This window comes from Anopheles ziemanni, chromosome 2, assembly GCF_943734765.1.
Source record: "Anopheles ziemanni chromosome 2, idAnoZiCoDA_A2_x.2, whole genome shotgun sequence".
Taxonomy (NCBI): Eukaryota; Metazoa; Arthropoda; class Insecta; order Diptera; family Culicidae; genus Anopheles; species Anopheles ziemanni.
Genome location: NC_080705.1, coordinates 82,152,594 through 82,178,319, shown reverse-complemented (window position 1 = coordinate 82,178,319; position 25,726 = coordinate 82,152,594). Strand labels below are relative to the sequence as shown.

At 43.2% G+C, this 25,726-nt stretch overlaps 1 protein-coding gene across 1 annotated transcript in view; it reads right to left on the bottom strand.

The window, feature by feature from the left end:
• Nucleotides 1-7,366, bottom strand: part of LOC131282439 (sodium-dependent nutrient amino acid transporter 1) — a 41,970-nt gene extending 34,604 nt beyond the window's left edge. The window contains exons 1-2 of the mRNA XM_058311909.1: nt 7,201-7,366; nt 702-1,286 (exon numbers count right to left, since the gene is read on the bottom strand). Coding sequence (XP_058167892.1) covers nt 702-1,286; nt 7,201-7,233 — 618 coding nt within the window. The 5' untranslated portion in view covers nt 7,234-7,366. The remainder of the gene's footprint in view (nt 1-701; nt 1,287-7,200) is intronic.
• Between the last annotated feature and the right edge of the window lie 18,360 nt (nt 7,367-25,726).

Here is a 25,726-nt window from a genome sequence, read left to right as displayed (position 1 = left end):
TTTTTTTTTTACTTTTTTGGCTTATACGACACATAGGAGAATTAGTTTCAGCTCGCACACCCCCTCCTCCCGCGCCGTGTTGATATAATCAACCAGAGTGACCGTTAGTACGGTCGGTTCCGCATGCCAAACCGCCAGAAGTGCGAAGTACCGAGTGCGAATGTCCGCCACACCGAACGAGAACACCAGAAGAAACCGGGGTTCGGTAAAAAAAACCCAGAAAGAAGCAAAACACTCTTCTTGGATGGGACTGTCTTTAATATTGCACATCCTCTCTCCGTAGCGGGAAGAGACCTTTTCTTAGACCGAGCGGCGGTGGCGGTGACGGTGGTGGTCCGAAAAAGTTCTATGAATAAAAGATGGCCCACTTCGGTCCATTCTGTAACGGAACCGTGGAAGGGAAGGCGAAGAACAACAATGGTGATGGCCACCTTTGCCGAACGGAACTAGTGCGCATCGTAAATGGGAAACATTCGCACCGTTTCCCTCCTTCACCATCGTCATCTAGACAAAGCGGAGTGTCACAGCGTGTATGTGTGTGGACGATCACATCCATCACGGCCTTCAGGAACCGTTGAGGGATGGCGCACTTTTCGCGATTCGATCCGAACGTTTTGGTGCGCCTTTTGCCTTGTGGAGAATCGATTGGGGGAGGGAAAGAAGCCTGACGCGCATATGCCGGACAACCTGTCCCGTCTTACCTGCTTGTTCGTCTGATCGTCGCTCGCGGCCACGGTGTTGGCGCTGGCTTTGGTGGAGATGAGCTTCACGGTCGACCCGTTCTGGATCACGCTCGAGTTGTTCGGGTTGGACGACGGCGTGGACAGGTAGCGCAGATCGCCGAGCGTCGGAATGCCGGCGGTCGTTGTTGGACCGGCGCCGGTGGTGCCCGAGTCCGGGATGTCCGTCACCCCGGCCGGACCGGGGCGACCGCCGGAGGTGCGGTGCTGCCGGCGGTTGCTGTTGGTGATCGTGTTGGTCGTGTAGTTGTTGAAGGACGCGTTCGTCGTCCAGATGGGAGACGATCCGCCGGTCGTGGCCTGCGTGTACGAGTGCTTGCGGGTGCGTTCGAGGGTGCGGGCGGTACCGGGGCCACCGTGGGCGGCCGGGTCGGGCTTGGGGAGACCACCGGTGGCCATGGTCATCGTCGTTGGCGCACCGCCACCGTTCAGAGCGTTTTCCATCGATTTCTTGCGCTCGGAGGTGAACGTGATGGTCCCATCGGAGAAGCGGTGAAACGTGAGGTTCTCGTCGGACAGGAAGGACATCGATGTGACGCTGGATATCTGCGGAACGAGAATGGAAACAAATGCATTATTGATTGCTTTCGATGCGGCGGAACGGATGGGGCGAATGGGGACACAATAAAGAGAGCATAGGTCAAGTTGTTTCCCATGGTTTTATCACTTAATAACAATATGTATATTTGCACCAAATAAATGATCAATCTGTTTCCACTTAAGCGACAACCAGTTCATTACACAATCCTTAATCATCTCTTTAAGATATTTAAGTTAATTTCTTAGTAGCCGCCATCTCTAGAAAATCTCTACGCATGTAAATATGTTTAACTTAATAAAGCTTCAATTTCCATTAAAACAAAAATCCATCTCCACTGCATTCAAGATCGATAATGCATGTATATATTGCCAAATATTACAGCAACAAAATTAGAACGCTAACCGCAAAAGTCGAATCTTCAGTAAATTAAAGAAACTAACATACTTGGGGGTCCGCGACAGCCGAGCGGTAGCGCCGGTTAGAAAATCGACCCATGAGCTCCGGGGCTCACCACCTCGACGGCGTGGGTTCGAATCCCAACCGAGACCGGACCCTCCCCTGTACGAGAGGACTGACTATCCACGTACAAACAGGGAAACAAGTTTCGTAAGCCCTTAACGGGTAGGCATGACCAAGAGGTCGTTACGCCAAGAAGAAGAAGAACATACTTGATATCCAGAAAAATTGTGCCAACAAATTAATAGTTACTTTAGTAAAGTTTAGTATCAATTTAAATAACGTCGTCAAACGTTTACACGGTTCTGAAAGCAAGCGACAGTTATGTACAAATTTGATATTTTAAATCGGGAGTTTCGCAAATATTCTCATTTAGGATGTAAAAGTATCGACCTGTGATGGTATTTTTCGCCAAACAATAAGAGCGCTTTGAATAGGAATTAAAATACTACTAAGTCCAAATTTAAAAAACAAAACATTATAAACTAGATGTACTAAAGCAACATAAAAATTAATACAAAAACAAAACCGCAATCGCTTTCTACCTTTATAATACAAGAAATATCGCACTAAGCTTGCAAAAGTTGCAACAGAATTCACATTCAATAGAAAGAAATGGATATAAGTGTAATGTAAACCACATTTGTATGATATGAAAATGAATTATAAGTATCGCATAAAACTTTAAGCCTTTCACAAAAATTAATACAGCAGCTTATCAAACCATGTAAACTATTTTTAGGGAAATATGGGCCATCTGAGAAATGTACATGTAAATATGATTATAACATATGGAACCACGCTATGTTTGCTGGAGAAATCCCAACCGGCCAGCAACAATTATCATAATTCCCCAAACAAGTAACTAATTACCAAAGCATACACGCATAAACTTAATTATTCGCACGACGGCGAAAATTAAGATTCATCGTGGAAAGTAAATTGAGTCAGTGATGTTTCGCATCGCCATATGTTCCGCCACCGATGTACGATGCGCGTGTGTAATAAGCCTTGTCGGCACATATTAGATAACGCAGGGGGTGTTGGTGGCTAGCCCCAAGACAGGCCTCCTTGTATTGAACCTTAAAAACGGGCGTATCGATCACCAGCCTCGAATCAACCACGCGGAAGAGAACCTCGCCTTATGCCGGAGGAGGAACGGCTTGTAACAGCTCAGTAGTAATAGGATATTGCAGTTTAGGGCTGCTCTGAATATTCATTTTCTGTGTTTCCGCCCGCCCGAACAGGCTCTATCCAACCGACCGAAGGAACAGCGCGTGCCAACGAATGGCAACACGAGTTTTATCCTACTTCCCCAGTTCGATTCTGGGCCGAGGCCGATCCCGCCTTCCGGGCAGCCGTACACATGTTGTTGGTACGTGAACGGAACGACCAACGAGAACCGAACTGCACCAGCCGAGGGAAAGGAAACCTGCATCTCCTGTTCGTCGGCCCTCCGGTGTGGACCTTAATCCGCAAGGAAACGTGCTCCAGTTGGAAAACTATCATTTCCAGGAGACGATCCTTTTGCCCGAAGGAGGTTGAAACTTTTAGCCCACGGTGAAACTTCCACCGAAAAGCCGAAAGCAACGTGAAGTGAAAGCTGAGACACGGAACTCTCAGAGCGCACCTTCTAAGGATTCGCCGAAGGGCTGTGCTGTCGAGAGGAAGTTGACAAGCGCTGACGGCTTCAAGGATTAGCGAAAGTGTTCAGGGCACAGGTGCGGGTACACGGAGCTCTCGAAATGGAAGGACACCGTCGAAAGGAAATTGTATTTTAATTGGTGACAAAGTAGGGCAGATTTGCATCTTTGCACCAATTACTTTTAAATTCGTAGGATTTCTGGTTTTATGGTCTCTCATTGACTTTAATTATTATGTTAATACGTACTGTTACATAATAAATGCACCGTAACAACAATGGTTGAAATTCGATTCCAGATGGTTAAAGGCGATATTCAGCATCCTTATTTACTCTAACCTTCATCGCTCAAGCAAAAAGATATTAATATTACATTTTGGCATCAGAAATGTAATTTTATTGAACAATAAAAACCAATTTAAGACGAACAGAAACATAAACACAATTAATTTTATTTATTGGGTAGTGACGGAACTACGAAAGCAAAATTAAGCCGGAGATGAGTGCAATGAATTATTATATACAATCGTTTCCACTAATCTTTGCCTCAAACCAAACTATCTTTGAAATAGCATCAACTTCTGTCTCTAACTCATCTGAGTTTGTCTTTTAGCATCTAAAAAATTGATAATTCAGAATGAATGAATGAAATATAAAAGTTATTGATGTTACTTAAAATTAGTTTTCAAAGCTGCTTACAAAATAGAAATGACGCAAAATTTTCAACAAATCAAAAGAGTGATACTGATACTGAAATGATAAAATATATAAAGGGATTGTAAACAAAGAAAACAAGTGACGCTTAGCAGCTATTAAAATAAGTTTAACATAGTTAACTTATATTTATTTTTATTGACGTGCAATTATCAAGGAAAATCTTGATTACCATTTTGATTTTAATGTTTCACGGTAACAGATAAAATCTTATGGTTTAGAGACAAACTGAGCTGCGTTAGTGACACAAGCTGGTGAATTAATTCAAAAGATGATCCCTTAGTGACAAAATCAATTGCTTTACAAGGCCAAATTTTGTGGTAACGGCTGTAAATAAACACAATTCTTTTAAATAAAAATAATGTCTTTTAAATACACTACATCGTGAAATCGTGCCAAATATTAATGTAAAACTATTCAACCTGGTCCATCGTTTAATTTGATTCATATTTCAATTAACGTTCCAAACATAGAAACATCCAAACCATTGCCAAAAGTGTTTCTACATTCTGCAAACTAGTCTTTGGAGGATAACCAAATGCTATGATGTAGCAAAAAATAGAAAAACACTCTTGGACGGAAGTCCACACCATCTTCACGTTGGACCGGCACGTTATCCGTTGCGCCTTTGCCGTTCGTGTCGTTACGTCGGCTTGCAACACTTCTCTGGCACGCGGCACGGGCACGAAAATGGCATCGTCTTCGGTGGCAACGGAAAACTGGAAAGGTTTTCCTTTGCCACCGAGGACTTCACACGCGGGAAGGAGCGTGCGGGATCGGTTTTTATATAGGAAATTCCCATTCAGCCCGGAAAACACCTTGCAAGATTGTTTTTGTGCTGGCCGGGTACTAAGGTGGAGAAATGGAAATCCGAAATCGATACGGAAAACCAAGCGGGGTAAACGAAAACATGGATGCAAATTGCGTACATGACAACAAGTCGTTGGCGATGGGCGAAGAGGAGCGTTGCGGCAGGAAGTGGTGGGATGTTTTGGAAGAAAACTCATGGCTCTCCCAAGGACAGTCACCCTTTTTGGAAGGTGTTTTCCTTTTGTCGAAGAAGGCGACTGAACGGATAGCATTATGCTGGATGAACCGTAACAACCTGAATGGAAATTTCACTTTTTTCTACAAATTCATCCGAACATTATCGTTCGGTTTCAGTTTATCGACTCGGCACATGTCCGGGGGGCTTCGGAGGACGATGAAATCGCATGATCGATCGAGCTTGCAAGCGCTTAATCCGACCCAACCGGGTGTGCTAGACTGGAAAATGTTACCTTAATGGACCGTGGATGTAATTGGAGAGCTTTTTCCGAACGTATGTATGTATGGTTATTATGTCGACAATATTGATTTTTTTTTCCTTAACTACGTGAGCATTTGTCGGATGATGTTCAAAGCCGTTGCACTCGAAATTAAATCATACGCAACGTTTTTCCTCCCGTTTCAAACTTTAACAGTTTTTTTTGCGACAACACTTATCAAAAACATATCCAAACACTGCACACACTTGCTTCATTGCGGTGCGAGCAAAAACAAATGAATATCGGCAGTCAATCCGACACGTGAGTCGAAACGGACTCGACGGGAAAATGCTCTTTACAAATGTGTTGACCCGTCCTCCAGCCGGACCACCACCACCCGCGAAACCTTCACGGCAGTGGACGCTGAAGATTGTTTTTCCACGGCGAGCTACGCAAAGCTGGGTTAGAAAGCGAAAAGAGGCGCGAGTTTTTCGGAAGCGAGTGTTTAATGAAGCTAAAAACATCACTTAATGGTACGACGATGGGTTTCGCGTAAGCGCGCGCACACGAACGCGCACGTGCACCTGATCGTAGGTAAAGGGCACAAAACAAGCAAGGCGCGCACAAGGCTGCGGGGCCAAGTGAACGATAAGAGAGGAGACTATATGGTCCCATTCGCAGGCAAGAAAGAAGGTTGTTCGAAAGACTATTGTTTGCTGCGGCAAAAGTAGAAAGACCAAGCGAACATAAATGCTGCACGCGTCCAAGATAAACAATTAAAGCGTAGAAGCATGGATGACTTAAAACATAAAAAACATTCTTATGCAACATATTGTAATAGGATCTTTAACCCAGTTAGACGATCATGTTGAAAGTAAATGTATCAACTAGATATTTGAATTTGAATCAATTTTCTTTGGAAAAATATATTTGAAAGTTAAAATAACTTTAACTCATCAGTTAATATACATTTCGTTTAAAATTGTAATTTCGAAAGCAGTACAAGATGTCCCAACGATCCAATATTCATTCGAAACCTGCTCAAAACTCCGGTAACCGTAGGACAGATAAGAGATAAAAAGAAAAAAAGAGAATGTCAAGGCAAAGGAAACAAGTTCTGGCGACGAGCTGCGTAGTAATGAAAGGAACACGAATCGCACTTAGCAGTGGATAAAAAAAACGAAACAAAAAACATGCCCGTCCGAAACGTTCTTGAAAAGTGGCAAGGCTATAAACATATCGCATGAACGAAAACGAAATTAAAGATAAAATAAATGCATCGGTCTCAGAACGCTAGACTCCCTAGTACCAAACGTGTTTTCTAATTGAAAAATCATGTTATCGAAATTTGGAAAACAAAAAAATGGATGCAATCTCGATGGTTAACATAACACACAAACCTTTAAAAAGTACACTGATCGCAAGGTGAAAGGTGAAAAAGAAAAAGTGTTTTAAAATGTTGTGGGGGTGTAGGAAAACGAAACAAAATATTTTTGACGTTGGGAGCGATATAAAAAGCAACCCGCCGAGACAACATGACAGCAATCAACAATTTTTTTTTTTTTCTGAAGGTGAAGGTGAATGTCGGCCCAAAACGGTGATGCACCATGCGCCCGGAACAGAGAGAAGGGAATCAAAAGAGAGAGAAAACAAGCCAACCACATCAAAACAATCGATCGACTTAAAAAAAAGGTGAATCTAGCCGGGTCAGGTGGAAAGCACACAGCATTTTCGATGCATTTTCCGACCCGATGCATCGCCGTTTCGTGGGCTTGCATAACTCATTTTCTCTTGCGTAACTGCAACAGCAGAGTGCAGCGACGACGACGGCGTTGGGCATCGCGCCACACACACACTTACCGACTGTTTTGGCTCCTTATTTTTCCATTTCATGTTGTCACTCCTCGAAGGTCACCGGGAACTGGGGCGGAACTGGTTGGTCGATTCCCTCGATAAACTCGTTCTACCGGGGGAAGGTTACAGCGAGACACCACTTGCTAAACCACTAATATTCTCACACACTCACACACACTTTCGCTGCACTTTTGATAACAATAATTTTGGAATTCTGACGAACACTTTAAAATTCAATTTGACACAATTTTTCTGGACTTTTCTTCCCCACACACACACGCGTAGGTGTTCACTAGCTTTGTAGTTGAGGTTGTTGAAGTAAATTTTTACCGACACTTTCGATCACCCGATCGATGCACATTTTCGAACGCACTCATCATGTCGATTAGCGGCAAACCAATTCCTGCGAGTGCAAAACAATAACGGGAGATGCATTATGGAACCTCAGTTACAGAAACGAAAATGAAATCTTCTGATGTAATGTGACTGGAAAAACGCGAAGAAAAGAGCGCGACTCGCCGATGCAAATGACGGTGGCTAGAGAGCTGTTTCTCAATATTGTCGAAAGTGCTGTTTCGTTGACAACGAAAAGTCCCAGTCCAGAGGGTTTCGTTGGCGCCAAGCATAAAGCCCAAAACACAACAAAGCAAGAAAACCAAGGTACAGTGTTTAGAGCGCACGAATTTAGCTGCTTTTTTAGGCAGTTGCTTTGTACCAAAGTTTTCCCAGACAATAGCGACAACACAACCACGCCGAGTGTAGACCTAAATTGTGTGGAAAAAGCGAGATGCCAGCAGAAAACAGGCGTAGAGGGAAGGAAGGAGAGAAAACTAACACATACAAAAAAACAGACCTCCCTTGGTCAGCATGATCACAAAACATTGCATGATTAATTCATCAACCAAGCCGCCACAGGGACGCCCTGCACACTTGCCAAGTGTATTGCCAGAAGAAAACGGTAAAGATGGAAAACCCCACTCCGTTCGGCCGCATGGCAGCGGGAAATGGGAAAAGTTCTCATGTCCCACGTTCGTCAAGTGTGACTCCTCTGGTCAGTGCTGACGGCGGTGGATTAAGCAGTCATTTTGGCAACAATAACATTCATGTATCTTTTATGCAGTTTTACCACATCAATTGCAAAGACACGTTAGTTCTTTTTTTAGCAAAGAGCATGAAAAACGCTTCCTGCATTGTTATACATTTTAATGTTGAGCTTTTTTGTACTGAATTTTCTTTTCCTTTCGGACCTACTACAAAGGGAATATTATCGTACACAATTGGAAGTTGAAATAGCTTTAAATATTAAAAACGATTCTTAGATAAAACTACAATTTAAAAAATTATTCCTAGATAAAATATTAAACATATTTTATATTTACATTAAACTGGAATTTAAAGTCATACCAACAGGAAAAAAAAACAAAAAGAAAATATAAAAAGTAAGACAATCCCGTTTGAGACAAATCATTCAAAACCTTCGTAAACTCTTTGCAGTACAAAACGAGAAAACATTAAATATAAACATATAAAAAAAACACTTGTTGTTGAACAACAAGAAAAAAAACCTCAATGTCCCAATCGCGCGAGGTAAAATAAAGTTATTTCGTTTTCATTGCACAAAACAAAAACATCAGAAACACGTGTGAACTAAACAATCAACAATGAACCCTCCGGATGATGCCATAACCCTTTCAGTAGTGCCCTGCTTTCTGCATCTTTGCGACACACGCTGCACCGGTAGCAGGCAAGGGCAGCAGGCCTAACTCAATTATGTCGAGACGCAAATGCACTTGCTGCCATTTGCAGGTAGGCCCGATCTCGGTACCTCCCACCCTCCGGGAGTGATCCGTGGTTGATCTCCGGACGCGCAATCGGGGATAAACAATCGAAGTCGAAGATGCACTTCATTGTCGGTGGCGTCCAACGTCGGTGTTATTTTTAGACAACTTCATTCGCTCGCAGCTCCATGTACGTGGGTTTTATTTGATTTTCTCAGTGTTTTGCTTCCTAGTGTTGTTTTTGTTGCAGACCACAGGCGGAAGTTTCCGTTTCGCGGACATGGCGCCCGAATGGGAGCGGCGCGGTGGAGACTATAACCGCGGAGCAGCAGGATGATGATCGGGTGCTCGGTTTTGCGCCATAAAGAACTGCAAAGAAAAAGAAGGGGGAAAGAAAAAGAAACGTGGTAAGTATAACGGAAAAAGGTACGGTGAGGAGGCTTTTGGGGGGCGCAAAATAATAACAAACTGCCGGAAGCTTTCGAGATGCGGTGTGTTTTGTGTGCGTCTTTGGCAATGCAGTGGAATAATACGGAATCGCAAAAACCCGCCGGCACCACGAGCAAACCCATAATCAAAAGTGTCCGGAATTGGTTTTTCTCTCGTGCGTATGTTTGCCAGATTACACACCTCCAATGTTTGTCGCATTATAGAGCACAGGAAAAATGGGCAGGGGTGTCCGGATGATGCTGGATCTCGGTTGGAGAGAGCAAATCAATGAAGTAACCACGGATTGTACGTCAAGTACTTCACTTTTCAATCACATGAGATCACCCCACCGCGCGCAACAGCTCTTTCGGCGTAAAGGAATGCATTAGACGTGTACTGTTTGTATACCTTTCTCTTGAACTATTTTCAATAATCTACAGAAGAGCACTAGTATTGCATTACAGCACTGTTATGAGTCAATATTGGACGTGACTTTAAGTCAAGCTCATGGCATTCCACGGAGCTTCTCGATCGTATCGATGTGGATTCCAAGTCCAAGCAGAGTAAAAACGAAATGTGTATTTTTGTTATGAGTACCGCGGAGATAACAGACTATCTCGGCTATCTCGGTGGCATCGTTCTACAAGCACGTACGAAACCATGATTTTCAACTTAGATTTGAAATTATAGTATCATCTACAACCGATAGACTATGATTACATGAAGTGCAAACAAAGACAAGAGAAAACAGTCTGGGAGGAGGTGAAAGAGGTTGAAGTTCTAGAAAATGTTGTTGTTTTTTTTTGTTAGCTAATATTTATTCTATCGCTCTTGAAAACATGCCCGTATGGTTCAGTTAGGCTTAGGTTGTTTTAATGGATGCTTAAATTAAATGTAATTATAGAAAATACATGTAGAATTATGAATTGAATGATAAAATTGGCGAATGTTATTTGAGATTTCGCTTCGTTGAGAAAATAAATATAATGTTTGAATTGTCCGTTTTGCAATTTTACCTTACTACTATTTAGTATTAGTTACTAATACGCGACCAAATGAGCCGAAGGTTTTACAATTGTAGGAAAAATATTGAAGAGAGAAGATTTGTATGCTCTTTTATCAGTTTCCTGGCATTTTTTATTTAGTTTTACGAGTTTGCTTTTTTTAAGGAAATAATGAAATTTATTATTTTGTTCATTTCTTGCATGTATGATTAACAAATTGACTGCCATGGCTATCATTTTTGATAGCCAGCTGCCATTAGTTCTAAAAATGTTTTGTCCCATAAATCAATGAAAATGCAACACAAAAATTGTAGCAGTATTTAAATTTAGTTCAAGTCTTTGGAAAACTAAGTCTTTGCTTAGCCTTCAAAACGCGTCGGATTAATAAATGTAATAAACTCATTTTATTAAAAAATTTTGAGCTAAAAACGCTTGGCGGTCAACAAGTTAAAAAATGAGTAAATAATTATCCTAGACTAACTGTTTGTAGCAAAGGTAAAAATGAAAATCAACTCGACGATGTAAATTAAAAACCAATATGAAAACAAGTTAATCTAAGCTTGTAATACCCCTATGTTCCGCATAGGAGTATACAAGTGCGCGGCTCGATAAGGTAATCAAGTGGACGGAAAATGTCCAGCTAACGACCGCTGTACAATCGCACATTCCCGGACAGTTACATGGTCGTAAAACAACTGCCCATATTTCAGGTGTCGATTTGTCGATTCGATCGCCATCGACGCGAAGCCACATTCGCTTCCGACAAGCGCCAACGAATGTCCATGAACCAAAGTCCGAGTCGGGTTTAGTAGTCGAGTTCATTTCTATTTCGATAAACGATCCGCTCGGAACAATAGGTAATAAAAGCTAAAAAAAAAATCTAAACATATACACCAACACATATATGCACTGGTGTGCGAATGGTTCGTTGTTAACAAAAAAAAAAAATCAGCGAGTCACGCGTGTCCGCGCGCTTTCAAGGTGAACAAGTTCGCTATTATCACCACCGGAAGAGCGTGATGATCGCGAGGGAAATGAAAGCAAAACCAACCCCCCCGCGCTGGTTTTCCATCGATCACGCCGACTGGAAGCGGGTGGAGGATACAAAATAAAAAAGCTACTAAGCAAATAAACAGCCCCGACTGTGCGTCACGAAGAGGCGCCCAATTTGTCTCGAAGTTGGACGCGCAATTGGAAGGAATAGTGAAAAGTGGCCCGGGGTACCATCATCGGCCACTCACAACGAACACATTAGCCCAGTGACACTGTGATCTCAATCTTTGCCAACCCCGCTGGAACGCAAAGGTGTTACCAATCGGGGTGAAAGGGGAGGAAGAAGGGAGGAATGGAGGTCGAATGGTATCGTATTCCCACAATCGATAAACAGCCAATTGAGTTAAATTAGCCCCCGCTTCGACCACTTACCCTGGCCACTTCACCGGACCGGAGGTTCAGTCGGGTCAGTTCCGTTTCGGAAAAGTCCGGCGGAAAGTCGGAAACGAGATATCAGATATGCTGATTGTGTGCGCGTCTGTATGTGTGTGCATGTTTCATTTGAGCAATCATTCGTGAGTGGAACGGGTGGGGTGGCGGCGACATCTTATCGGAAGCAAATGGAACCGATGGTGAGGCTGCAAAGCCCAAACGGGGTCGCAGGGCGCCACTACACAGTTAAACGCGTTGGCTTTTCCGCTTACAACAGGCCAACCCCGGCCGAACGAAGCCGGAAGCGCGTTCCGACACGCTACACCGGGCGCGATTGGGTGCGATTGGTTTTCTCCAGGCACCGTTGCTGCAAACTAAACTGCAACTGCATCGAACCGATCCGCTTTACGCCAATGGACGGGGGGTTTATAGTTTTTCTCCCACAGCACCGGCGGCACCGTCCCGGAAGAAGATTGCTCGATAAACGACGCCGTTCATCGCGTTTCATCGGAAACGTCACACGTCGACCTTGCGGTCCAACGCAGCAGCAGCAGTGCTAGCAATCGGCCGGAAACAGGTTTAGAGGCTGAGCCAAACTGAGGCTAACACCGCGTGAACGAAAAAGACGATTTCACTTCGCAGTTGACTCCCGGTAGGTACGTCGTTCCCCGGGAGGCGCAAAGTGGAAAATCATGAACGTCGTTGTCAATGGTTGCAAAAGCGAATATATGAGGAAAGATTCACCCTGAGCGTTGGGACGCGGGATGGGGCCACGCTCTCCCCGAAGCCCCTCTTCGACCAGGTGCCAATGGGGTCGGCACAGCATTCCTGTTTTATTTTTTACACTCGATAATTCCAAGAAAAAGTACAGCATGGCCCGGATTTAGGATGGCACTTGGGAACAGAACATGTTAGTGGCATGTTTTCAATTCGCATGTTTTCCACATTATTCAAATATTATTGTTCTTTTTGATCTACCATCTTTGATGATGGTTGCTACACAAATTAAATTCTTTAAAAATATCTAAAGATATTGATTGTTTATTTGACATTTGATATTTTATTGTTTAAATATTCATCGAAGTCAGAGGATCGTATGAATTTTGCAGAAATAATTATGTTATGCTATTTGCCGGAGACGATTGCAAAAGTTGATCTGTATCAAATTAAAATCAAATATGTCGTAGGCTTGGTGAAAAGATACACATGATCTATAAAAGATCTAGCCCGTAATCGTCTATCATAAGCTGTGATATCGATCCCGTTTAGAAGATCACGTGCATCTATGGAGCCATTCTACAGTCCTGTGATTTTTTATTGAAGTAATTTAATTCTTATTGTTATTAAAAAGTTGTGAAATGCTTTGTCAATCAAGCAACAAATGAAAGTTCAATCGCATCGTCATACTTCTTCGCATCACAAGTGAAAAAAAATGTGAAAATAGTAAATTCATGTAGCGTGTACGCTTGTACACGTATAAAATATGACTTACAACCCTACTTACTTAGTTACGAATACATATTATTTTACATACACCAGTGAAATTTCAAAGTTTTGAATCTAATTTCTGCGTGACCACTCTTCCAAGGGCGCGCGCTACAATCCTGTAAAATACTGTAACCTCATACCCGGGGAATCACTTCTCCTTTCGTTACCTGACCTACACTTGGCGGGGACGGTTGACTAATGAACTGTTTGCTCAGCACATTCACACCAGTCTGCTGCTCCACATGGAAGCAGAGATAACACGTGTGTAAAGCCAGCACGGCGTGGCAAAATCGGCCGGAGGTATTGGTAAGCGGTAAAGTAACGCTTGAGAGGTTCATTCTGCATCGAATGTTTGCAAGCAGCATCCGTTAATTAGTGAACGATATTCGTTTAATTATTTAAAGTAAATATTTGGGATTTGCCATGAAAGCAGTCCTTTGAATGTTTATCTTTGATTAAACCTTTCTTCGTAAGACAACCGTGCTGTTGCAGAAGGTAAAAGTTTAAATCCTTATAACTCTTGAAGCTATATTGATAATATATGATTGTCTGCTTCTTTACCCTGATCGTCTCTTAATTAAAAATTAAGTATCCCTTTTGCAAAGTTAAATAAATATACATTTCTTTACGTGTTTTAAACGTTCATATTTAAGTTTATACAAATCAGAAATATGATGCCAAGTAATTTTCCACGACCAAGCTCTTCTTGACGAGCAAACCTTTGCGACAACTATAAACATTTCAGCTGCAATGACATAAAAGCACCTCATATGTGAATCCTTGAAACACTCTTGCCTTTTTAATGGTCCACCAACGTACTTATTAAAACGTCGAGCAGCTGCTGCCGTGGCAGTGAAATTTAATTACTCACAAAACAAATGAAAACAAAAATCCTTTCCTAACGGTCTCCCTCGCTGGTGTACCATCAATCATGGCGCATGGTAGGTTTCTGCAATAATGCATGTAAGTCCTTACGTTGCCACGATGGGAAGCGAGCAAAAAAGTGAACCTTCACGATGGAAAATAGATTCAGCCTCCTCCCCGTGGAGATCACACCTATTACGACACAACACATCGAATGGCATTTCTCGCATTTCCACCAATTTCCATCATGCGTCTGGCAACCTCGACGCGGCCACAACTGCTTTATGGGCGCGGAATGATGGAAGTGGCTATAAAAATTCACCTGTGGATCAATTATTCTCATATGCCCGTACGTTCGAGGTACGTGCATGGTGTGCTCGCGTACTTACTGTCGTTTGCGCACATCCTACACATGAGTGTGAGTTGTGGAAGCTGCAACGCTGGCTGACATGACGGACCGCGAACAATGGATACGTCGCGGTGAAGCCCAACAAGCACCGTTCTCGCGGTCGGAACGGTGCGGAACGTGAACAAGAGGAACGCAGCCACGCAAGCTCAACACGTGCTGAGCCCTCCGAAAAGACCCGGACGGTCCGGTATTTGTATGCGAAAATGACGACGATTATTCTGTGGCCCGTCTGGTCATCCCCGCGTCAAGCGCATGCAAAGGTGAAGCGGTACGCGTGAACAAGTGCCGTACGGTCAATCGCAACACAATTTGAACTATCACAGAAAAAAAGACGAGCTGCTCATTACGTACGCACCCCGACTGCTCTCTACGGTACCTCTCGCGCGGTAGTGGTCACCTGGGGTCGTTAATCGCACGAAAGGGTAGGCACAGCGGTGCACCATTAGACGAAGGTGGACAAAAAGCAGAAAAAGGCGTTTGGTGTACAATCGCAAACTCAAAAGATCTATCGCACTTCAATCATTCGAAGGGTATTCCTCGTTCGAAATCACGATTTCTTGCAGCGTGTAGTTATGGCAGCAAATTTAGTTTTGAGGTCCATTATCTCGATGAATTAAGGTCATGACAAGAAAACGGTGGTTGTATTTCAACCTGTCAGAATCCCATAGCAAAGTATACTTGTGATGAGAATAACATCTCTGTTTGAATCAGAATATGAACAGTTATCATGATGATTCGATCCTTTAAGTTACTCTTTTGCGATGAGTTGTTAGTCGCCACAATGTTTTGACTCCTTAACAGGGATTCGAATCGAAAAAGAGTGAATGAGCGAATAAAGCGTTGCTAGTCGCCACGCAGATTCGAATCCCAACGGTGAGTAATCGAGTTACTTGTCGCCACAGAGATTTCAATAAAAAAAAATGAATTTAATCATAAACAGGGTTTGGAATCTCAACCAGATACTAAATCCGAATAATCATTAAAACATTTTCTCACTAGTATATTTACTTTTTGAACTACTTAGATGGGTGTCGAGTCGCTGTTTGAGATTCAAATCCCTGATTGAAATTCGAATCCTTCTTTGATATTTGAATCCCTGGTTGGGATATGAATCTCTAATTGGGATTCGATTCCTTTTACGGATTCAAATGTCTGTGGCGACTAGTACCTCCTTTACTCACTCTTAGAATCCTAATGAAGGATTCGAATCACTGTGGTGACTAGCAACTCTTTCACCTACTACTCATACACTCTTTTTGGCATCCCTGTTAAGAATTACAATGAAAAAGGAGTGAGAAAAAGTCTCCGTGAGGATTTGCATCAATCAATTCAACAGTAAGTTTACCAATATAATTTTAAGTAAGATGATCTGCAAAGGAAATATTCCAATGTTGCCGAACATGTGTATCAAAAATATATCGTCACTTCCTTCGAGATATCTGAATTCGAAAGAGATCTTGATCTAGTTTTATGATAGGTAAAAAAAATACAAGCGAGCCCTTTAAAATAGCATACTCCAAAAGAATATACATTAAATAGTTTCAAATCGAACCACTTAAAAATCAGGATAATTGACTCGAGAAAATTACATAAATCTAAACAAAAATTCCGACGAATACAACAATCTCTGAGTGAAAATAAGTAATTGTAATAATATTCTGGCTAATAACGTTTCCCATAGTGCCATCATGGTTCCATCGAACTTGCACGCTCAACACGACAAGCGAACATACTGCGAGTTTGCTGCACAAAAGCCAATGTCGTGGTATGCATGCCATCATGGAGGGTTCCTCCACATACGATCCTAACCCAACGAAGCCATCAATGTTGCCGATGACTATTCCGAGCCAAGATCGCCCTCATCACTCGACCGACGCTTCAGCAACCATCACCACCACCACCACCACGCCACGCCATGCCATTTCCCTCGCCCGAAACGGTTCCGTAGGGCCCCAAACAACAAATGTTTAACGCCAAACAAACGCGCGAACGCGCGCGCTCTTTGTGGCGCCTCCGTGTCGTCCTTGAGGTGAACTTTACCATAATTGATTTATGCCAAAAACAAATTAACAACTCTCGCCCGTCGCTAATAACATCACACCAGGCGTAGAACGGCGGTGTTCTGATGCTGGTTGGCGCATTGGAAAACTTTATTGATTATCCACCGGTCGGTGACAACAACAACAACTACAACGGCCTACAACAATGGATTTTTGTTGGCAAAAGTTTATTAAAAAGTTGGCCCTACCGGACGTTTTATACGCACCTTCCGAACGAAGGTCAACTGCAGTGATAAAGTAAATTGATGAGGAATCTTTCGGTGTCATTTTATGTTACTTTACTTCTGGGTTGGAATTTTTGGGATGGAATTTTTCGTGATAGTCAATACCTGCTGGCAATACTTAAAGCTTGTGATCAGGTTATAATTTAATGCCTATAATTGTAACGGTAGATAAGAACCGGATTATCAAACTCAATGTAATCATGTTAATTTTTAACATTTAATTTTAAATTAAACCATACAACCAACGTGATAGTTACTGTAGGTGTATGCAAGAATTCTGAATTAATAGCAGCAATATTGTGAAAGAAAAACATGCCATTAATCACAGTAGGCTAAATCAAACCCCGTGTTTGGCAAAATTCATAACTCAACCGACCGTCTCGGCCGATGATTCAACCCATTTCTACGGGCCCGCTATAATGAGGGACATTCCAAACCTAGTTTATCGTTCTCAAACGGCCACAAACAGTTTTTTTCTTTGTATTTATACCAACCGGCTTTCTTTGATTTTCCAACCGAATTTACGTAAGCGTTCAGTGGCCGCTGATCGTTTGAATTTGCAATCACATTTTTGCACCGCACACCGTGTTCTGGTGAGTTTCGGAAAGATGATAACCGACCGACAGACCTATTTCTCATCTCTTTGCCTGAAGAAAAATCACCACCAACCACCAACTGGGACTAGATTGGTAACGATAAATTATTGACGATTCCCGCGAGTAACACGAGGGGAGCGAAGAAAAAAGAGAGATGGAAGAAGAAAAAATCGCAAACCAATCACTTCTACTATAATCAACCGATTAACTGTTCCGCGTAGCAATAAATCACCGTGTGGTGAATCAACTATTATCCGCGCGTGCTACTGGGTGGTTTTCCACCCCGTGGGGGAGGTAGGAGAATGGGATTTAGAGCGCAGGAGACCAACAACGGGAGTGGAAGGGGCTGAGGGGCAATAAAGCCGACCGGTCGTGCAGTCTTTTGGGTCACTAATTTATTCATCCCACAAACCACACCACGCACACAACACTGCAATCGTGCCCGGTACGAAACGTGACGAAGGTGAAGTTGGATAAAAGGGCGCGGAGAGGGCAAGCGAGGACACAACTCAACAACACATCCGGACGGAAGGTTGGCGGGAGTACTTCCGCAAAGAAGCCTCAGCAAACCGACACCCGGCCCGGTAGAAGCATTGACCTGTGCCAAGTTGGGAAAATCGGTGGTAATTGCGGACAACCTTCCGCGCGCGCCTAAAACATTGACACCCAAGCCGTGATCCGTGATTAGGACGTGCTCTTACATACAGACCCCAGAAATGGTTAATGTGTTATATTTCGAGCTACCTTTGTGAGTATAAGCTTCGTAAAGACAATATGGCATTATAATGACTTATAAGTCATCTACGATGAGACGAATATTCCGGGACAAACACTTGGCAGCGTTAGCAACAACCTGGAGCGGAAGGTCCTTCGGAGGACACTCAACAACCATTCTCCGGCGTGTTTTCCTAACGTACGTGACATGATTTCCAATGTTTGCCCAGGGGGATCTTCGATCGCACGGGAAGTGGATCATTCGGCCACACAAACACCGCCACCGTCGAGTGTTTGTGGCTGTCGACGAGTGCATCCGCGAAGGTGCATTCCTCATTGGCGAGGTGGTGGTGGTTTCCATTTAATTTATCTCTGATTTTTTTTTTCACTTGTATGCTAATTGCACTGCAACGCACAAATAATTAACAGTCGACTCACCGACCGAAACCCGTGGCCCAGGGTGGCTTGACTCATCCGTCGTCAACCTTCGAAACGGACAGCGGCACCAGAAATGGACGGAAACGGTCTGTGAACTCCACGCCGGAGCTTCCTTACGCTGCCTTCCCGAATGGGGGGAAAAAGTAATGTGATGTGTGTTTGTGTGTTTTTTATGGCTATGTTTCTAAGCACATTTTAGCCGTACTTTATACCCGGCAGCAAAGGAATCATCATTTTTAAGCGATTAATTTGTTGCATGATCGAGCAGAAAGCTCATATGGAACAATCACGGGCAGTTAGAAAGGTTATTTATTACTGACACCATACGATTCCATCAAAACGAGCTGTTAAATCGATTTTACATTGAGGAAGCAGATTATCGTTGGAAGCTAGTGCAACAACATCATCAACTCTATTTCATCTAAGATGCTTACAATAAGCGCAGTGAAGTGTAAAATATTAGTTTAGGACAGTGAATTAGTAAGCTGCTGCAATATTTTATAACATAAATTGGACATAACGCGTATAATGCTAAAAAGGATGGAGATCATTTTAAAAAGTTGCTCACAAATGCCTTTTGACGATATCTTTTTATCCTAAACTAACGAAGGGTTTCAGTTAAAGGTCAATGAAAACAGCGTAATTATGAACAAAAAAAGAAAAAAATTAATAGTAGATGAAACCATAAAAGGTTAAATAAAAACATAGAATCAAAATTGCATTAAATTCCAACAGATACGAAGACCTATCAAATTTTAAATTTGTTTATGCATCATTGAGAAATAGAACGGTTGTTTGTACACTTTAATGATTGTAAATTAAAGGGACATTCTTGAGTTGTAGGAGAAAAAACGAGTTTGATGATAATTTATAACTCGGTATAAACAAATAATGGATAGGTGTAATAAAGAAACTTTACCGTACTCGAAAGAAAACACTACTACATGCTTCAAAATATTCCACAACTGCATTTCATTCAATTCACTACATTCTCAACGTTGGCTTGTTTCGGAAAAGGTTTAAAAATATTTCCAAAATAATATGTAGACTGTGGCTAATGTCTTGACCGTTGCTTCCACCAGTACTTCCCATACGATTCTCCCAGATCTACCAAGGTTCCACTCCGTAACTAACAAGGGAAGAGCGCAGAGCCCGTTCATTCTCGTTACGGTGCTTGATCCTTGAGGTTAGAGCCGGGCGGAGGGTTTTCTGATGGTACGCCGCCACAACACTTTAGGGGCATGATCGTCAGCTGGGGATTAATTGGCTTATAAGTATGATGAGCGTAGCGTGAAAAGTTATGCTAGGCTGTGCATTTATGTGTGTGTGTGCTCAGTGGTTGGGTACGTACTTTTAGGCACAAAATTCAGCGATAATTGTGTAGAAGCGCGGTTCGACAGGTCGCCGAACTAGACCCGCGTAAATTCGATAGGTTTCCACCGAGGGTTCACTAATGGATTCGAGTTAGCAAAATTCCCACCATCGTTGGGAGTTTACATTTGAAGCACATTTCCAACATCCTAGTAGAATCGAAAACCAAATAATACTTAACCAAGAATTACAACTCCACTTAGTAAAAATACAAACCAATCGTCCGTTCGGGTTCCTCCAAAGATTGGACCGGATGATCCGATGGATAAACCTTCCCTTCAATGGGACGTTATCGAATAGCAGCCGTCGTGTAACAGTCGGGCTCCATGATCCAATTAAAACAATAAACTATACACCACATATGCGCTTCGGTGAATTTACAACCGGCTCCTTTTCCCAGCTGGCCAAAGGTTTCACTTCCGTTCCGGGCTACGAGGGGTTCAAATCCTCGTGTACATTTTACTTTTGTTTTCTGTACAAAGTTGGCCAAAGAAAATAGAACGTTTAATCTTCCTTCCTTCATCGTTTGTCGTAGCAAAAAGGGCGATGTTTTGTGAATATGTACCTTAAACAGTTGGAACAAAACTAAAAAGATGCAGACGAGAAACATAATACAGGACACGCTGGTGGGCGGGTTTTTTTGGGATGCTTCGAACAATTTCACTCGATTGTCGTACATGGCAATGTAAAATGATCGTTTCCTTGTACATCGCCAGGATCTCAATGAACCCACACTCCTTTCTTTTGCACCTTCTTGAAGATATTGCATTACATTGTGTGGGTTGCAAAACAATGCATGTGTTTTCGAACAACTTTCCTTTGTGAATAGATTTTTCAACGAACCTTTTAAACTCCTACTCGACAGGTTCACAGGCGTCGGATCAATGAATTTCGTGAATAATGAAGGCCGCGTGGAAATGAACCGAGGCGAAAAGGTTACCCCCGCTGTCGAATACTCAATATTGGACCGACTACAAATTGGATTGTCATCGATCCGTCCCGGAGCGGAGGCTTTGCATAAGTGAATTGTGTGATTTTGAATGGAAAAATGGAATCCAGTGACCCTGGTCCCCGTAAAATCTTCCCCCGTGGGGAAACGACCCCGCGTGCCGGAAGTGACGACACAGCGTGTTTGACCACATTCATCCATTTTGATTTCAATTCAGTCGGTGCTTTCCGGGCCGCAGCATTGCCACACCAGAATGCACCTCCCGGGACAAGGTGAGGGTGAGAGATGTTCACTCTACAATGCACATGGTGTGGGTGTATGTGTGGATAGTTTTTCTTATGCTCTGGCAGTTCGCTGGAAAAGAACCTGCTGAGCTCTCCCCCACAATCGCTGGTTATGATCGTCGTCCTGTTTGTCTTTCCCAGGGCAAACAGTTTCCCAATGTGTGTCATTCTTGGACCGCATTGGCTTGATAAATGCTCTCACCGGGAATGGGCAATTCGTTGGGACTTTGCCTATTTTCCATCGCTGCCCAAATGTGGCCGTTGTCAGCCAAGGTTGGGACTCCTGCACAAGACGATCTGACCCCAGAGAACGTCTGTGGTGGGTTGCGCCTGGTGAATAATTCATAATTACCGCATGGCGTTCACGCATCAGGAACCCGGACTGCTTCAAGCCGAGTGGGCCGACACCAAGTAAAAGGAAGTGATGCGTTCAGCAAACGAAACGGAGAAAAGGTAGAAGCCCTGTGACGAAACGGTGTGACCGTAGGATGTACACACACACACACACACACACACACACGTTCGTACGCCAACCAGAAGGTTGCAAGAAGCGTACAGACGTTGTTCTTTAGCCGAAAACTTTTAGACCTTGCAGGGCGCATCTTGTCTGAGTGTATGTTTATCCACCCTAAGGAAGGAAGCCTGCCTGCGCAAGATGACCAACAGAAACGGACGGACAAAGGCGGACAAAGAAGGTAACCGTCTACCGGCCGTGTCTACCAATATGGGCCCTCGATGCTTCCTTTTGCAACAACGACGATCACCTGCTGCCGGGACAGGTTCGCTTCCTGTTCGTTGACGTAGATTTTATCCGTGCGCTTCTTCTCTTACAAACATGTTACCACCAAATGGGTATTTCTTTGCGCTTTACCAATTTTATACCTGAATGTCAATTCATGCTCGAGACCTTGGTTGCGCAAAATATTATTGTATAAAATCAAACCTCAAGTAGACGATCAATACAAAAAACCCATCGGCGATTAAACACGTCGGAAGACAAACAATATCAATATTTAAAGAAACAAAAACACCAAGTCTTCCTCCAGTTGAGTTTGCAACTGGTTCGTCCTTGTTGTAAGGATAACCTATAAAAACTGTCTGAAAAGCGGCTCATGACGCAATCATGCCAAAATGTACCAGCGGCACAAAATTTACAATCTAATTTTCATCAAAGTAAAAAAAAACAGCTCACGTTCAACCGGAAAGGCAAGGGATAAGATAATCATTCGCCATGCTCCAAAACAGTAAAAGCCTTGCAGGTAGCTTCGCTTTCTTCTGAAAAAAAACATCTAATTCTTGAGCTAGTTTCACCGGGCACAAATGCTGCAGGCACCTAATCTTATTATTACGTCGATGAAAGGGTTCGTTCAGCGATGTTACTATCCCCAGGGAGGCATCAACAAAAAAAACGAAACCAGTTCAAGGATTAAGGATTCACAAGTTACCGGTGATTTAAAGAAAAAAAGACAACAAACCTCCCAACTATGTTCAGGTCAAGATTCACAACGAGCCCGAAGCAAGAACAAGAATATAATGGATAAATTAGCTCGGACGCATTTCCTGTTTTTCCCCTTTACTTCAGAGCAATCGTCACTCTTCTCGTTTTGTCCGAGGTCACTTCCAACAAGATGATTTAGGTACCAGCGATCCTTCCGGGGATATAATAATCGGGTGGTTATGCTGGTTAGGTGAGGAATTTTTAAATTCTGAGAAGGATGATGATAGTTGTTTGAGAAATTCATTTTAAAAAAATATGTGAGAAACGAAAGACAACGTCAAGGTTGTATCCTTCTTTTTGGGGTTTCCTGCTGTTGCCTTGTCTGGATTCGCAATTTTTGGTAGGACACAATGTGTCAATGCAGATTGATTGTTAAAAACAAAAAAAAAAAGCAATGGAAATGAAAACTGTATTGGGTATTGTTATCTGCTGTACTAAACATTATTTAAACGCTTACCTTTAAAATAAAAAGCCTGATTAGAAACCTTTCTTGTAGCTACACCGTGATTGTAGAATACTTGTTTGTTTCCATGGAGATTCAATTAGGCCGTTGGACAGCCGTACACTCCTGGATGCAATGATTAGTTGCACCTCAGTTCAATCGGAGTAAAACGTCGATGTACACACGAGCAATTCGCCACAGAGTTTGCAACCTGACGCGACAATCTTCACCGCTCGTACTTGCGCCGGGGATGCAGCGGAACAATTGACAATTGCACAAACAAATATCAGTGCGTCATTTGACCGAGCACTCGCTGGCGCCATAAAACGCACACTAGATCGTAAACATTTCGCCAACCACATCACTCCAATCGATCACCCTCCAGAGCCGCTTGTACATGTTCGCACGCCGTGTTGTGAGCAAAGATCAGTGCACACACAGGTTGGATAAGCACGCGCTGTACTGCCTCCGATCGTTGAAATTAAAAGCTCTCGTCCCGCAGCCAACCGCCAACCTGTCCCATTTTTTCACCCCTCGGGGCCACCAATATGGGGCAATCCTGTTCGCTCGCGGTCTCAGTGTGCCGTGGAGAATGAAGAAATCGTTTTCACATCACACATCAAATCGGCGGCTGGTTCGTTTATCGCCGTTTTGAAGTGGCCGATACCGAGCCACCGGACGGATGTTCCGATTCGATTGGTCACTTTGCTAACACTTGGAAAATCCGGGTGCCCTTCGGCGCGATTGATGATGGCGCCGAGAAGATCGTCACAACGCGCACACATGGAAAATGGGTAAAAATTGTCACACAAATATTTTTTTTCCCAGCCCCATAGATTGCTTGATTTGGCATTTTTTCTTTTGTTCCACCTGTCCAATTTGGATTCACAGGATACGATTACAGCAACATCATTTTACAACTCCATTTGAGCTGGAATAAAACACATTTTCACAACACCACGAAAAAATAAATCCTTCATCAACTGAACCTTGAACAGTTTCATAGACACGTTTTGTTATGTTCCTTTTTTCTTCTTATTTGTACAGGTGATTCTCGTTAGATAGAGACTTCATCCAAATGCTGCCGTTGCTAGCCGCCTTGAACGAGACGTTTCATGCCAAAGGGTAAAATGGGCATTTTATAGGACATCTTCAAGCAATTGCTCTTCGAATCATTAGGCGGATGATAGTAGTAGTCTCGAACTGAGGGATCCTGCGGTCGGCTAGGGCAAAAAAAAAACGAAAACCACGACCCGCGAGGAGCACAACACACACATCACGCAATTATCGTTAAAAATATGGTTCTGCCGGTCGGAGCTGGAGGGCCGGACGGCGAGGGACGGGAAGCCACCAACTGAACCGCACTCCATAGTTGGCCGTCGAGGCAAAATAAAACCTACCCCACTTGAGGCAGCTAGCCTCAGCCGGGGGGAATCGTTACGACACGATAAGCGCAACACACCGGGCACGTTTCGGTGTTTAGAGGCGGACGATATTCTCACGTTAGCCAAAATACAAAACAAAAACCCTGCACACTTTACTAGAACAATTCGCTTTGGCGAGGAAAAATTGTGAATGGTTCGCGAACGGAGGAAATAAAAAAAAACGCACAACATTTATCGCTGCTACAACCCCAAACTGAGACGCAAAATCCCACCAATCCAAAGATTCTTTACAGACCCTTCAAAGAAGACGTTTGATTCGTACTATTCTTCCTATTTTCTTTTGTGTTTTTTTCCACCGGGGGATCGTTTAAAACCACATTCTTCGCACCGGAAAAGCACACGCACAACCAACGTCGAACGCGGAGCAAATTCAACTGAAGCTTCGTGTGTGCTTTGAACACCTGTAAACCCGACCTGCTGTTATTCGGAGAATGAGAGAGAGAAAGAGAGAGAGTGAGTGATTTAAAGAGAGGATACCATTTTTCTTGCGGTTCGTGGAACGTTTAACCGACAAATGCGATATTTGAATTATTTCTTGAAAATGTCTGTACTATTTCATTATTTTTACCATTACTCCAGTTTGTTTTCAAAGTGCAATTTAGCAATTACGGATGAAATTGCGTAATTTATAAATATTTAAACTACGGACCACACATCAAATGAGTTATTGTCCCAGGTAAAGAGGAATACCCTTGGCAAAAATTGACACATTTGAAATAATTAAGCCATTTTTCTTTAAATGTCCCGAGTATACAAACGGTAATGTCCAGGCTAATCATCAAGAGCCGACTTTATGCAACCAACCGACCGCGTATGCATTCGCATCGCCGTTCTTCTTCGATGGAGTCGCCAGTTGCATCGGTAGTTGCAACTCTCGTTCTCGATCGAATGCGGTTTTAATGATGGCGGTGTCGCATGCCGCCGTCGGCAGTAATTTGTCGTTAGGTTATAGAAGAAAGAAAAAAACAGGTATTGCAAGTTATCCGGCTCCGATTGCAACCGGGAGCGACCTGCATGCATGCTGACCATGTGATTCAGGTGGCCGTGCGAGTGCCCTGCGGGCTTCGATAAGCTGTAGGACATAAAGACGGTCACGGAGCGAGCCGGTGACAGC